This window comes from Pseudorasbora parva, chromosome 14 (assembly GCF_024679245.1).
Source record: "Pseudorasbora parva isolate DD20220531a chromosome 14, ASM2467924v1, whole genome shotgun sequence".
In the NCBI taxonomy this organism is placed as follows: Eukaryota; Metazoa; Chordata; class Actinopteri; order Cypriniformes; family Gobionidae; genus Pseudorasbora; species Pseudorasbora parva.
The window spans coordinates 1091326-1108136 of record NC_090185.1 but is presented as its reverse complement, the minus strand read 5'-3'; the positions used below and the strand labels follow the sequence as shown (position 1 = coordinate 1108136).

Genomic DNA, 16811 nt, shown 5'->3' with positions numbered 1-16811 from the left:
TGTTCGTTGCTTTGCCCTGATGAAGACCATTGTTGGTTGAAACATGTTGGCTCTTGTAATTTTAAAAATGACTTAATCCATACCTAATAAAAGCTTTTTATTCTTTCCTTCTCCTTCGTTTCCATCTGACTGAGTGCCTTGGACCTGCCCTTTTTTGTGTCAAAGGGTTAATTGTCTTGAGTTCGGGTGTTTCGCATTTCCGACTGGCGTTTAGGAATTTGATAACCCAGCGCTGATGAGTTTGATTCTGTCGACACATTAAAGCTGTGAATTGTTGTGGATCAAACCGGTAGCAGGTGCTCATTACAGGTTCATCTGGCAGCGAACACACACAATGCCTCCAAACCACAGCGGTTCTGTATATGGGTCACACTCCGAGAATAAAGTGCCCCCGCTGAGGGTATTTATAACCCCGACAGCCCTTCCATCTGTCAGCCTGTGAAGGTGCTGTTAAAAACGACCACAGAAACCCCCCATCAGAGGCCGCTGACTCTGGAAAGCTGGGAAATAATTCAGCCCAGATACTTTTATGAACATTTAACCGGTTAAAGGGACAGTTCACCCAAATTATAAATAGCCCATGATTTACTCCCCCTCAACCCATCCTTGGAGAATATGACTTTCTTCTTTCAGACGATACAATCTGAGTTATATTAAAACATTTCCCGGCTCTTCCCAGCTTTATAATGACAGCCAAAAATGTTAATCTTTTTATGATGGATGGATGCACTTTTATGATGATAGATGCACTTTTATGATGGATAGATGCACTTTTATGATGATAGATGCACTTTTATGATGGATAGATGCACTTTTATGATGGACGGATGCACTTTTATGATGGATAGATGCACTTTTATGATGGATAGATGCACTTTTATGATGGATAGATGCACTTTTATGATGATAGATGCACTTTTATGATGATAGATGCACTTTTATGATGGATAGATGCACTTTTATGATGATAGATGCACTTTTATGATGGATAGATGCACTTTTATGATGGATAGATGCACTTTTATGATGGATAGATGCACTTTTATGATGATAGATGCACTTTTATGATGATAGATGCACTTTTATGATGATAGATGCACTTTTATGATGATAGATGCACTTTTATGATGGATAGATGCACTTTTATGATGGATAGATGCACTTTTATGATGGATAGATGCACTTTTATGATGGATAGATGCACTTTTATGATGATAGATGCACTTTTATGATGGATAGATGCACTTTTATGATGGATAGATGCACTTTTATGATGGATAGATGCACTTTTATGATGGACGGATGCACTTTTATGATGGATAGATGCACTTTTATGATGGATAGATGCACTTTTATGATGGACGGATGCACTTTTATTATGGATAGATGCACTTTTATGATAGATAGATGCACTTTTATGATGATAGATGCACTTTTATGATGGATAGATGCACTTTTATGATAGATAGATGCACTTTTATGATGATAGATGCACTTTTATGATGGACAGATGCACTTTTATGATAGATAGATGCACTTTTATGATGGATAGATGCACTTTTATGATGATAGATGCACTTTTATGATGGATAGATGCACTTTTATGATGGACGGATGCACTTTTATGATGGATAGATGCACTTTTATGATGGACGGATGCACTTTTATGATGGATAGATGCACTTTTATGATGGATAGATGCACTTTTATGATAGATAGATGCACTTTTATGATGGATAGATGCACTTTTATGATGATAGATGCACTTTTATGATAGATAGATGCACTTTTATGATGGATAGATGCACTTTTATGACGGATAGATGCACTTTTATGATGGATAGATGCACTTTTATGATGGATGGATGCACTTTTATGATAGATAGATGCACTTTTATGATGGATAGATGCACTTTTATGATAGATAGATGCACTTTTATGACGGATAGATGCACTTTTATGATGGATGGATGCACTTTTATGATGGATGGATGCACTTTTATGATGGACGGATGCACTTTTATGATAGATAGATGCACTTTTATGATGGATAGATGCACTTTTATGATAGATAGATGCACTTTTATGATGGATAGATGCACTTATGATAGATAGATGCACTTTTATGATGATAGATGCACTTTTATGATGGACGGATGCACTTTTATGATAGATAGATGCACTTTTATGATGGACGGATGCACTTTTATGATAGATAGATGCACTTTTATGATGGACGGATGCACTTTTATGATGGATAGATGCACTTATGATGGACGGATGCACTTTTATGATAGATAGATGCACTTTTATGATGGACGGATGCACTTTTATGATAGATAGATGCACTTTTATGATGGACGGATGCACTTTTATGATGGATAGATGCACTTTTATGATAGATAGATGCACTTTTATGATGGATAGATGCACTTTTATGATAGATAGATGCACTTTTATGATGGACGGATGCACTTTTATGATGGACGGATGCACTTTTATGATGGACGGATGCACTTTTATGATGGATAGATGCACTTTTATGATGGACGGATGCACTTTTATGATGGACGGATGCACTTTTATGACGGAGAGATGCACTTTTATGATGGACGGATGCACTTTTATGATGGAGGGATGCACTTTTATGATGGACGGATGCACTTTTATGATGGACGGATGCACTTTTATGATGGATGGATGCACTTTTATGATGGACGGATGCACTTTTATGATGGATAGATGCACTTTTATGACGGACAGATGCACTTTTATGACGGATAGATGCACTTTTATGACGGACAGATGCACTTTTATGACGGATAGATGCACTTTTATGACGGACAGATGCACTTTTATGACGGACAGATGCACTTTTATGACGGATAGATGCACTTTTATGACGGACAGATGCACTTTTATGACGGATAGATGCACTTTTATGACGGACAGATGCACTTTTATGATGGACGGATGCACTTTTATGATGGATGGATGCACTTTTATGATGGATAGATGCACTTTTATGATGGACGGATGCACTTTTATGATGGATAGATGCACTTTTATGATGGACGGATGCACTTTTATGATGGACGGATGCACTTTTATGATGGATAGATGCACTTTTATGATGGACGGATGCACTTTTATGATGGACGGATGCACTTTTATGACGGAGAGATGCACTTTTATGATGGACGGATGCACTTTTATGATGGACGGATGCACTTTTATGATGGACGGATGCACTTTTATGATGGACGGATGCACTTTTATGATGGATGGATGCACTTTTATGATGGACGGATGCACTTTTATGATGGATAGATGCACTTTTATGACGGACAGATGCACTTTTATGACGGATAGATGCACTTTTATGACGGACAGATGCACTTTTATGACGGATAGATGCACTTTTATGACGGACAGATGCACTTTTATGACGGACAGATGCACTTTTATGACGGATAGATGCACTTTTATGACGGACAGATGCACTTTTATGACGGATAGATGCACTTTTATGACGGATAGATGCACTTTTATGATGGACGGATGCACTTTAATGATGGATAGATGCACTTTTATGATGGATAGATGCACTTTTATGATGGACGGATGCACTTTTATGATGGATAGATGTACTTCTATGATGGATAGATTCACTTTCATGATGGATAGATTCACTTTTATGATGGATAGATGCACTTTTATGATGGATAGATGCACTTTTATGATGGATAGATGCACTTTTATGGGCTTCATTATAAAGCTTGGAATAGCCAGGACATGTTTTAATATAACTCCAATTTGTGTAAAAGAAGAAAGTCATATATATTTAATTATATATGTAGTCATGTATTTATATTTTATTTAAATAATCACCACCCTTTTGGAGCCTAGCATGAACTTGAATGGTTGTAATTGATGAAGGCTTTGGAATACAGACTTAGGGTTGGTTCTCTTTAAAGAGATACTCTTCAGATTATAGTAGAAGTTTATGTAAAGCAAAGTTACTGAACTAAACATGTTGTATTTTACGCAAAATATACATCTGGACTCTAAAATTAAGTCATATGTCTGACTGAGTTCCAAATTTGAAGTTGATCACAAAGATTTAAAGCGCGATACCTTGTAATGTGAAGCGGTTCCAGTAGAGGGTGCTGTGCAGTTCTTAAAGGGTTAGTTCAGCCAAAACTGAAATGTCTGTCATTAACTCCTCTCCCTAATGTCGCTCCACACCCGTAAGAGCTCCGTTCATCTTCACACACAGTTTAAGATATTTTATATTTAGTCCGAGAGGGTATGCAAGTGTGCTTCTCTTCCGGGTTTGTGTTCAATCCTCAAATATTCAAACGGTTATGAATCAGCGAATTGATTCATGATTCGGATCGCGTGTCAAACTGCACGTGACATTGGCGATCCATCCGAATCATGAATATAGTGTGCATACACTTGCATACGCTCTCGGACTAAATATAAAATATCTTAAACTGTGTGTGAAGATGAACGGAGGTCTTACGGGTGTGGAGCGACATTAGGGAGAGGAGTTAATGACAGACATTTCATTTTTGGCTGAATTAACCCTTTAAATTCACCTCCTTATGTGTCCACAGGGATCGCATCGACCCGTTTTTCTACAAGTTCCAGTTCAAGAACGTCGAGTACTCGTCCGGCCGGAATAAAACCTTCTTGTGTTACCTGGTGGACCAGGGCACGGACGGCCTCCTCCGCGGCTATATTGAAGACGAGCACGCGGGCGCCCACGCCGAGGAGGCCTTCTTCCAGCAGGTCCTGCCTAATTACGACCCCGCCCTCAAATACACCATCACCTGGTACATGTCCTCCAGCCCGTGCGTCGCCTGCGCCGGGAAGTTGGCGGAGATCCTGAAGGCCAGGAAAAACGTCCGCCTAACCATCTTTTCTGCGCGGCTCTTCGAGTGGGAGGAGCCTGCGATTCAGACGGGGCTAAGGGCGCTAGCGGCCGCCGGCTGCAAACTGCGCATGATGAAGCCGCTGGATTTCACATACACCTGGGACACGTTCGTAGAGAACAACGAGCAGCCGTTCGCCCCGTGGGAGGACTGCCAGGAGAACTACGAGTACTATCAAGATAAACTGGCCGACATCCTGCAGTGATGTAAGAGCAGATCATTAACATACGATTCATTACTAGATCAGCACGATTAATCGCTAGATCAGCACGATTAATCGCTAGATCAGCACGATTAATCGCGAGCCCAGCGTGATTAATCGCTAGATCGGCGCGATTAATCGCTAGATCAGTCCGGTCAACCGTGCCGATCTAGCGATTAATCGCTAGATCGGCATGGTTAATCACTAGATCAACGCGATTAATAGCTAGATTGGCACGATTAATCGCTAGATCGGCGCGATTAATCACTAGGTCAGCGCGATTAATTGCTAGATCAGCACGATTACTCGCTTACAGATCAACGTGAAGTCTAGTGAGTCATTAACTCAAGAGATTTGTTTAAAAACACTGATTCATCCAGTAATGAAATAAGTGAAGTCTTTATGAGTGAGTCATTGAATCATTCACTCAAGAGATTTGTTTAAAAACACTGATTCATCCAGGAATTAAACAAGTGGAGTCTTTATGAGTGAGTCATTGAATCGTTCACTCAAGAGATTTGTTTAAAAACACTGATTCATCCAGGAATTAAACAAGTGGAGTCTTTATGAGTGAGTCATTGAATCATTCACTCAAGAGATTTGTTTTAAAAACACTGATTCATCCTGTAATGAAACAAGTGAAGTCTTTATAAGTGAGTCATTGAATCATTCATTCAAAAGATTTGTTCAAAAACACTGATTCATCCACATCCACACACTGATTCATCTTTCCTGTAGCTCAACCAGTAGAGCATGGCGCTAGAAACGCCAAGGTGATGGGTTCAATTCCCAGGGAAAGCAATAAGTGACAAAAATGTAAAATGTGTACCTTGAATGCAATGTAATCCTTACGCTTTTTTTGGATAAAAGCGTCTGCCAAATGCGTAAATGTAAAATGTAAATCCACTAATGAAACAAGTGAGGTCTTTATGAGTGAGTCATTGAATCATTCATTTAAAAGATTTGTTCAAAAACACTGATTTATCCTGTAATGAAACGAGTGAAGTCATTATGAGTGAATCATTGAATCATTCACTCAAGAGATTCATTCAAAAACACTGATTCATCCAGTAATGAGACAAGTGAAGTCTTTATGAGTGAGTCATTGAATCATTCACTCGAGATTTGTTCAAAAACACGTATTCCTCCAGTACATAAAGTTAATCAAACTCTAACTAAAAGTAAAAAAAAGATCAGGCATAACATTATGACCTAATATTGTGTTACTGACCCATCTCTGATGGACTCCACTAGAAGGTGTGCTGTGGTGTCTGGCACCAAGATGTTAGCAGAAGATTCTTTAAGTCCTGTAAGTTGCGAGGTGGATCGGCCTTGTTTGTTCAGCTCATCCCACAGATGCTCGATTGGATTGAGATCTGGGGAATCTGGAGGCCGAGTCGACGCCTCAAACTGGTTGTTGTGCTCCTCAAACCTAGCCTGACGTGGTCATACTCAATTCTAGTCAGAATATGAGTCTGAAACTGCTCCATTGGGCTGTGATTATGAGGCGTGTTTCGGACCGAACCAGGAAAGACCTCGATTGGATAGACCTACAACCAATCAGAGCAACGAAGCGACGCATTGTCAAATGTCAACAGAGCTCAACTGCACTGTGTTGCCAAGTCCGCGTTTTTTCCGCGGATTGTTTTCTATGTCTGTGGGTTGAAGCGACTATTATGTGATATATAGACCCTGGAGTGCGAATTTTAGCAGGCAACCTTGCCAAAATAACACAAAATTTACCCCCCAAACGCCATCTTTTCACCGGAGAACCCCCCTAGTAGTTGCCGCGTTTTGTTGTAAAAACTTGGCAACCCTGTCTGCACACGCGCTGAAATCAGGCTGGAATAAACGATCTTTGCCAGAGTTGTAAAATAATTTAATGATACACAGAGCACTTACCCAACATGATCATCATTTCAGAGAGAAATTGTGATGGTGAATGCAGATACAAACAAGCTCTCCGTTTAGGATTCAAACAAATATAATCCAAGCCCCTTTGATGACGTGCATGATTACGGTACTGTTGATCATCTGTCCGTCATCGTCTAAAGCCCGCCCTGATGATCTCATTGGTCTGAACAGTTTCTGTTCGGGGATAATTACTCCTCTATGGAGCAAGGCCAGACCGAATTGCCCGACCTAAAAAATGTGTGGGCGGGGCTAAGTTCGGCTGGCATCCAGGCTACCTCAAACCATTCCTGAAGCATTTGTGCTTTGTGTCAGGAGCATTATCCTGCTGGAAGAGCCACAGCCACCAGAATACCGTTTCCATCAAAGGCTGAACATGGTCTCAGCAATGCTTAGGTAGGTGGAGCGTGTCAAAGTAACATCCACATGGATGGAGGACCCAAGGTTTCCCAGCAGAACATTGGCCAAAGCATCACACTGCCTCCGCCGGCTCGCCTTCTTCCCATAGTGCATCCTGGGGCCATGTGTTCCCCAGGTAAGCCTTCCTTTCGGCGGGGTCAGGGGTCACCCTGACTGGTCCATACCCCTCAAACTGAGCTGCTCTGTGTATTCTGACAGCTTTCTATCAGAACCAGCATTAACTTCTGGAGCAGTTTGAGCTCCAGTAGCTCGTCTGTTTGATCGGACCCCACGGGCCAGCCTTCGCTCCCCACGGTCATCAATGAGCCTTGGCCGCCCATGACCCTGTGGCCGGTTCTCCACTGGTCCTTCCTTGGAGCACTTTTGATAGATACTGACCACTGCAGACCGGGAACAGCCCACAAGAGCTGCAGTTTTGGAGATGCTCTGACCCAGTCGTCTAGCCGTCACAATCTGGCCAAACTCGCTCAAATCCTTACGCTTGCCCATTTCTCCTGCTTCACACACATCAACTCTGAGGACTAAATGTTCACTTGCTGCCTAATATATCCCACCCACTAACAGGAGATGAAGAGATCATCAGTGTTATTCACCGGTCATAATATTATGCCTGATCGGTGTGTGTTACCTATGTCTCAGCAATGACTTCATATACACTCACTTGACTCCGTCCGCCATTTTGGATGAAAGATACAGCTAGTTGCAATGAATTCTGGGAATGGCATGATACCATACTACTATTTCTGCAAAATCTAGATGTGTGTGAAGCGGTGTGTGTCGTGTGCTCCTCAGAACAGCCAGTCGATCTCATATATCATCTGATGATTCAGGTCTCGTCTCACTTTAGCTTCTAGGTCAAGATGTTCTAGGTGACGTTTGAGATATATTTGAAACTCTCATTATGTTAATTAAAGCAATTGTTTTTATCTTTTGCAGGATAATGTCGTCGTACACGTGTACAAAAGTGAAGAGAGAGTGTGTGTGTGTGTGTGTGTGAGAAACCCGAGCCGACTCTCTGCATCCACACGCCCAGAGACATTTCGTTCCTTGTGTTTTCTACGCTGAGAGTCCGAAACTCAAATCCTGGTGGATTACTGTAATGTATTCTGCAGGAAGAGGGTTTATACTTTTTAATAATTAGCTTTATGTTGGAATGAATCACTGCGTTTTGTTCATCTGTTTACTTTAATGTGATGTGTCATATTTCATACTGTTTTATATTCTGAGCCTGTGACCCAGCTGACAAAAATATGTTCTGAGAATGTTTGAAATTCAGGAGTTTTGTATTAAAGGATTAGTTCACTTCAAAATGTACTGATCATTTCCTTACATATCATCCAAGATGTCCATGTGTTTCTTTCTTCAGTGGAACAGACATTCAGTTTTTTGAGGAAAACATTCCAGGATTTTCCTCCACATATGGACTTCAATGGGAACCAACGGCTGAAGGTCCGAATCAATGAGAGAGAGCTTCAGAGGCTCTGATGATCCAGAGGAATAGAGTCTGATCCAGACAAACCATCACACATTAAAAAAAAATATTGAATTCAATATGCAGAGCCTTTGAATACGGAAGCCCGTTCCCGCAACTAAATAAAAAAAGAGTAATTGCGACTTTTTATCTCAGAATTCAGACATTTTTTCTCACAATCGCGTGATATAAAGTCACAATTCTGAGCTAACTCACAATTATTTTTTTATTTAGTGGCGGAAACGGGCTTCCATACTAAGCTCTTCCTCTGAAACTATTGATTTGGACCTTCAGCCGTTGGTTCCCATTGAAGTCCATTGTCCAATCATGGAACGTTTTCCTCAAAAAACTTCATTTCTTTTCCACTGAAGAAAGAAAGACACGGACATCTTGGATGAGATGTCAGGAAATGTTCATTTGGAGCTAATCCTTTAATACATTGCAATCTAAACTCAAAATAGGGTTGCAACTGTATATGAAATAGTTGAAGCAATAAAGAAATATACTAAATGGGAAACGACCTTCACTGTTGTTTTGTGTTTTTGGTGTGAGGTGCTTCGTTTGGTGTATTAATGATGCAAACACACTTTCACTTATAGCTGTTTCAGAAATGAGTTCTGGTGGGTTTACTTAAAAGCATCTTTAATCATTCACACACATACATAATAAATCAAAAATACGATCTGTTTATGGGCAAAAACATCATAGATATTTGAAACACATCCAAGAAACCCTGTACTGAACACTGGCAAACAAAAACACCATGGCATTTATATATCTCTGCAGAGGGAGGAACACGGCAAAACTACACCGCTTACATTCTCATCTACTTTATCTAGAATACAGCTTTGTTGAATGGGATTGCAGCGATCTAGTTTTGTTAAAGGGATAGTTCACCCAAAAATAAAAATGTGATGTTGATCTGCTGACCCCCAGGGCGTCCAACATGTAGGTGTGTGTGTTTCTTCAGGAGAACACAAATGAAGATTTTTAACTCAGCTGTTGCTGTGTGTCGGTCATATAATGATGTGAATGGGGAACAATTCTATGAGAGCAAAACAAACAAACATGCTTAGAGAACACACACACACACACCCTGCTGCTCCTTACGACACACTGATGTCTTAAGACACAAACCGATCGGTTTCTGAGAGAAACACAACAGTATTTATGTTATTTTTACCTCATATCAGACGAATCTCAAAAAATTAGCATATTGTGATAAAAGTTCATTATTTTCCATAATGTAATGATTTTACTAATTTAACTTTCATATATTTTAGATTCATTGCACACCAACTGAAATATTTCAGGTCTTTATTGTTGTAATACTCATGATTTTGGCATACAGCTCATGAAAACCCAAAAATCCTATCTCAAAAAATTAGCATATCATGAAGCGGTTCTCTAAACGAGCGATTAACCTAATCATATGAATCAACTAATGAACTCTAAACACCTGCAAAAGATTCCTGAGGCTTTTAAAAACTCCCAGCCTGGTTCATTACTTAAAACCGCAATCATGGGTAAGACTGCCGACCTGACTGCTGTCCAGAAGGCCATCATTGACACCCTCAAGCGAGAGGGGAAGACACAGAAAGAAGTTTCTGAACGAATAGGCTGTTCCCAGAGTGCTGTATCAAGGCACCTCAGTGGGAAGTCTGTGGGAAGGAAAAAGTGACGCTGCACAACGAGAAGAGGAGAGGAGAGGACCCTGAGGAAGATTGTGGAGAAGGAGCGATTCCAGACCTTGGGGGACCTGCGGAAGCAGTGGACTGAGTCTGGAAGAGAAACATCCAGAGCCGCCGTGCACAGGCGTGAGCAGGAAATGGGCTACAGGTGCCGCATTCCCCAGGGCAAGACGCTTTTGGGCTACAGAGAAGCAGCACTGGACCGTTGCTCAGTGGTCCAAAGTACTTTTTTCGGATGAAAGCAAATTTTGCATGTCATTGGGAAATCAAGGTTCCAGAGTCTGGAGGAAGACTGGGGAGAAGGAAATGCCCAAATGCCTGAAGTCCAGTGTCAAGTCCCCACAGTCAGTGATGGTCTGGGGTGCCATGTCAGCTGCTGATGTTGGTCCACTGTGTTTTATCAAGGGTCAAGTTTTATTTCTGCAAAAGGATTTCCCACCAAGTATTGAGTGCTTAACTGAACATAATTATTTGAAGGTTGACTTTTTTGTATTAAAAACACTTTTCTTTTATTGGTCGGATGAAATATGCTAATTTTTAGAGAGTTTTCATGAGCTGTATGCCAAAATCATCAGTATTAAAACAATAAAAGACCTGAAGTATTTCAGTTGATGTGCAATGAATCTAAAACATATGAAAGTTTATTTTTTATCATTACATTATGGAAAATAATGAACTTTTATCACAATATGCTAATTTTTTGAGAAGGACCTGTATATATATATATATCTATGATCGCGCCAGTTTGACCTTATTCTCAACCTGATTCTCCTTATTTGAACAATTCTCATAGAATAGAACCCTGGGGGTCAGCAGATAAACATCACAGGCTCATTTTTGGGTGAACTATCCCTTTAAGTTTCTCCACTCGCTCACTCAGTGTCATTGTAACCGGGGTGGGACTGTGATTGGTCAATTTGGGCTTTATTTGTCTCCGTCCAGTCCCGCAATGAGGCGAGGGCTGTACATGTCGCTCAGCAGCGCCTCTAGCGCCCTCCTGTGGCCGCTGCCGGGCTGAGCGTGGAGCTGCTCCAGCCCGCGAGAGCGCCACCTGCTGGCCGGGTCCCCGTGGCTCAGTGTGCGCGTCTGGGCTGTGTGGAGACCCTCGATTGCGCTGGACAGCCAGATCAGCCTCTTCAGACTCTGGATGGAGCGTCCGCGGTCATGCATCAACTGGTGCTCTGTAACCGCCCGTCTGCAGAGAGGATGCCATCATTCACATCACAACAACTCTTCAGATAGATAGATAGATAGATAGATAGATAGATAGATAGATAGATAGATAGATAGATAGATAGATAGATAGATGGATGGATGGATGGATGGATGGATGGATGGATGGATGGATGGATGGATGGATGGATGGATGGATGGATGGATGGATGGATGGATGGATGGATGGACGGACGATTGATAGACATGTAGAATGATGGATGGATGGATGGATAGACGGACTGATGGATTGATGGATGGATGGACAGATGGTTGGACAGATAGATGGATGGATACCTCTCGTTCTCCTGACACTGTACGGCTGCGAACACCATTAGGATCATGATGGCGGTGCGCGGCTGAGATCCTCTCGTCTTCATCATCATCTGCATTGAGCTGGAGAGCAAACACACAAACCATCAGAAGAAAATCTACATACTGATCAGTGGATGAAGAAACTCTACAAACCGATCAGTGGATGAAGAAACTCGACAAACTGATCAGTGGATGAAGAAACTCTACAAACCGATCAGTGGACGAAGAAACTCTACAAACTGATCAGTGGATGAAGAAACTCTACAAACTGATCGGTGGATGAAGAAACTCTACAAACCGATCGGTGGATGAAGAAACTCTAGAAACCGATCAGTGGATGAAGAAACTCTACAAACCGATCAGTGGATGAAGAAACTCTACAAACCGATCAGTGGATGAAGAAACTCTACAAACCGATCAGTGGATGAAGAAACTCTACAAACCGATCGGTGGATGAAGAAACTCTACAAACCAATCGGTGGATGAAGAAACTCTACAAACTGATCGGTGGATGAAGAAACTCTACAAACCGATCGGTGGATGAAGAAACTCTACAAACCGATCGGTGGATGAAGAAACTCTACAAACCGATCGGTGGATGAAGAAACTCTACAAACCGATCGGTGGATGAAGAAACTCTACAAACCGATCGGTGGATGAAGAAACTCTACAAACCGATCGGTGGATGAAGAAACTCTACAAACCGATCAGTGGATGAAGAAACTCTACAAACCGATCAGTGGATGAAGAAAACTCTACAAACCGATCAGTGGATGAAGAAACTCTACAAACCGATCAGTGGATGAAGAAACTCTACAAACCGATCAGTGGATGAAGAAACTCTACAAACCGATCAGTGGATGAAGAAACTCTACAAACCGATCAGTGGATGAAGAAACTCTACAAACCGATCAGTGGATGAAGAAACTCTACAAACCGATCAGTGGATGAAGAAACTCTACAAACCGATCAGTGGATGAAGAAACTCTACAAACCGATCAGTGGATGAAGAAACTCTACAAACCGATCAGTGGATGAAGAAACTCTACAAACCGATCAGTGGATGAAGAAACTCTACAAACCGATCGGTGGATGAAGAAACTCTACAAACCGATCAGTGGATGAAGAAACTCTACAAACTGATCGGTAGATGAAGAAACTCTACAAACCGATCGGTGGATGAAGAAACTCTACAAACCGATCGGTGGATGAAGAAACTCTACAAACCGATCAGTGGATGAAGAAACTCTACAAACCGATCAGTGGATGAAGAAACTCTACAAACCGATCAGTGGATGAAGAAACTCTACAAACCGATCAGTGGATGAAGAAAACTCTACAAACCGATCAGTGGACGAAGAAACTCTAGAAACCGATCAGTGGACGAAGAAACTCTACAAACCGATGGGTGGATGAAGAAACTCTACAAACCGATCAGTGGATGAAGAAACTCTACAAACCGATCAGTGGATGAAGAAACTCTACAAACCGATCAGTGGATGAAGAAACTCTACAAACCGATCAGTGGATGAAGAAACTCTACAAACCGATCAGTGGATGAAGAAACTCTACAAACCGATCGGTGGATGAAGAAAACTCTACAAACCGATCAGTGGATGAAGAAACTCTACAAACCGATGGGTGGATGAAGAAAACTCTACAAACCGATCAGTAGATGAAGAAACTCTACAAACCGATCAGTGGATGAAGAAACTCGACAAACCGATCAGTGGATGAAGAAACTCTACAAACCGATCGGTGGATGAAGAAACTATACAAACCGATCGGTGGATGAAGAAACTCGACAAACCGATGGGTGGATGAAGAAACTCTACAAACCGATGGGTGGATGAAGAAACTCTACAAACCGATCAGTGGATGAAGAAACTCTACAAACCAAACAGTGGATGAAGAAACTCTACAAACCAAACAGTGGATGAAGAAACTCTACAAACCGATCGGTGGATGAAGAAACTATACAAACCAAACAGTGGATGAAGAAACTCTACAAACCGATCAGTGGATGAAGAAACTCTACAAACCGATCGGTGGATGAAGAAACTCTACAAACCGATCAGTGGATGAAGAAACTCTACAAACCGATCAGTGGATGAAGAAACTCTACAAACCGATCAGTGGATGAAGAAACTCTACAAACCAAACAGTGGATGAAGAAACTCTACAAACCAAACAGTGGATGAAGAAACTCTACAAACCGATCGGTGGATGAAGAAACTATACAAACCAAACAGTGGATGAAGAAACTATACAAACCAAACAGTGGATGAAGAAACTCTACAAACCGATCAGTGGATGAAGAAACTCTACAAACCTTCAGTGGATGAAGAAACTCTACAAACCGATCAGTGGATGAAGAAACTCTACAAACCGATCAGTGGATGAAGAAACTCTACAAACCGATCAGTGGATGAAGAAACTCTACAAACTGATCAGTGGATGAAGAAACTCTACAAACCGATCGGTGGATGAAGAAACTCTACAAACCGATCGATGGATGAAGAAACTCTACAAACCGATCGATGGATGAATAAACTCTACAAACCGATCGATGGATGAATAAACTCTACAAACCGATCGATGGATGAATAAACTCTACAAACCGATCGATGGATGAAGAAACTCTACAAACCGATCGGTGGATGAAAAAACTCTACAAACCGATCGGTGGATGAAAAAACTCTACAAACCGATCGATGGATGAATAAACTCTACAAACCGATCGGTGGATGAAAAAACTCTACAAACCGATCGGTGGATGAAGAAACTCTACAAACCGATCAGTGGATGAAGAAACTCTACAAACCGATCGATGGATGATCAGAGGAACTCACAGTGAGACGACCGTCTGATGTCCTGCCGGCTTCTTGACTTACCGACGCTCAGTTATCAGGGTTTATATAGGCCACCCCAGCACAGGAAGTGACCTCACACACACACTTCACAGCTTCTCCTCCTCTCCTCGAGCCACAATTATCGTGCGGTGATGCTTTAGTTGGTTCCATCACGTCATTTATAATGTATGTAAGGAACCGCTGATTACTGGAGGTCCCATCTCTCCTTCACTGAGCTCAAAGGTACTTGCAGTTCTGGTGTCTTTTTTGTGGATTGTGAATCTGCTGAGAAAGGCTGTGAAATGTGAATCAGCTGACTGTGTTTTTGCCCAAAAACAGGGGAAAAGATGAAACGGAGACTTGGTTTGAGCGAACTGATGCGGGCAGGTTTGTTGAAAGGAAACGATCCCAGGCACTTCTAAACGTTGAAGCTATTGGTGTCCATAACAAGCGTTCTAGTTAAAATGCCTTTTCGTAAGACCTTCAAAGCTTAGCAATACCGCCAACGTGTTTCCACGCCAGAGCCGCTTCATTAACGACCCTCATGCCATAGCAACCCTTCTGGATGAGGTTTCTACAACTGAGGAATGCAGCGGCCGTCGATGATGATGATTGCTGCAAAGTCAAACGTCTCTGATTAGCAACTGCCCAGATGCCCACACACTAAAACGACTTTAAAGGGGTTAGTCAGACAAAAACGACCATTTTGACATCATTAACTTGCCCTAATGTCGGTCCAAACCTCCAGGACTTTCTTCTGTAGAAAACAAGAAGAGTATTAGACTACAGTGATCATACAGCACACAATAAGAGATGGATGGATGGATGGATGGATGGATGGATGGATGGATGGACGGACGGATGGCAGATGGATAGATTGATGGATGGATGGTAGACAGATAGATTGATGGATGGATGGTAGATGGATAGATTGGATGGATGGACCGATGGATGGACAGTAGATGGATAGATTGATAGATGGATGAATGGATGGACAGATGGACAGATGGATAGATTGATATATGAATGGATGGACGGCCAGATGGTAGATGGATGGACAGACAGACAGACAGATAGATGGATGGATGGCAGATGGATAGATGGATGGACAGATAGTAGATGGATAGACTGATGGATGATGGACTTACGGACGGTAGATGGATGGATGGATGGATGGATGGATGGTAGATGGATGGATGAATTGCCAGATGGTAGCTGGATGGATAGACAGATGGACAGATAGCAGATGGATAGATGGATGGATAGATGGATAGGTGGATACATGGATGGATGGATGGATGGATAGGTGGATACATGGATGGATGGATGGATGGATGGACGGACAGATGGATAGAAATCACATTTTAATATTCATCAAAATTGAGGTGTCTTTCAAAAGCTTAAACATTTAGTTCTGTGAGAAGTTGCGTTATCACGGAAATGGTCATTTAAAACCTTTTAGAGGCTCATTTTTGTGACAACTTCAAATTTGGAACACTACTCGTTTAGACATACGGTTTATTAAACATGTTGTTTCACTTCTGACAGTCGCTTTAAACAGAACCAGCCTTAAGACTCGTGCACTATATTCAGGTCTTCTGAAAAAAATGATTAGTTTGTGTGGAGAACAAACTCTCAACTCTGGTTATGTGTGTATGATAACCTTTAGGCATCATTTCTGAGGTAGATTGGGTCACATTGTGCCCAAAACAAACACAACAACGCTGTTTTAAATGAAAGCTTAGCATATTTAAAAATACGTCAGTGCCATTATTTTGTCTCAAAATGAACACAAGT

At 41.5% G+C, this 16811-nt stretch overlaps 2 protein-coding genes across 3 annotated transcripts in view; one reads left to right on the top strand and one right to left on the bottom strand.

Moving 5' to 3' along the window:
- The window catches only part of apobec2a (apolipoprotein B mRNA editing enzyme, catalytic polypeptide-like 2a), a 49058-nt gene extending 39736 nt beyond the window's left edge, over positions 1 to 9322 (top strand). The window contains exons 4-5 of the mRNA XM_067415177.1: positions 4623 to 5146; positions 8410 to 9322. Of these exons, the coding sequence (XP_067271278.1) occupies positions 4623 to 5145 (523 nt within the window). The 3' untranslated portion in view covers position 5146; positions 8410 to 9322. The remainder of the gene's footprint in view (positions 1 to 4622; positions 5147 to 8409) is intronic.
- A 2014-nt stretch (positions 9323 to 11336) lies between these two features.
- pth4 (parathyroid hormone 4) lies at positions 11337 to 15118 on the bottom strand. 2 transcript variants are annotated; one of them, XM_067415182.1, is made up of 3 exons: positions 14987 to 15044; positions 12145 to 12243; positions 11337 to 11830 (listed from the first exon to the last, which is right to left on the bottom strand). In XM_067415182.1, exons 2-3 carry the CDS (start codon positions 12237 to 12239, stop codon positions 11560 to 11562), a joined length of 366 nt encoding a protein of 121 aa, XP_067271283.1. In that variant the 5' UTR covers positions 12240 to 12243; positions 14987 to 15044; the 3' UTR covers positions 11337 to 11559. The 2 variants fall into 2 exon arrangements, with proteins under 2 accessions (XP_067271283.1, XP_067271282.1); XM_067415181.1 differs by having other exon boundaries at positions 11338 to 11830; positions 15015 to 15118.
- Positions 15119 to 16811: the final 1693 nt, after the last annotated feature.

Excerpts from the sequence above, each read along its gene's own strand:
- pth4 (XM_067415181.1), bottom strand. The coding sequence starts at position 12,239 with ATGCAGATGATGATGAAGACGAGAGGATCTCAGCCGCGCACCGCCATC. Across the intron at positions 11,831-12,144 it reads CAGTGTCAGGAGAACGAGAG|ACGGGCGGTTACAGAGCACC; the intron begins GTATCCATCCAT and ends TCCTCTCTGCAG.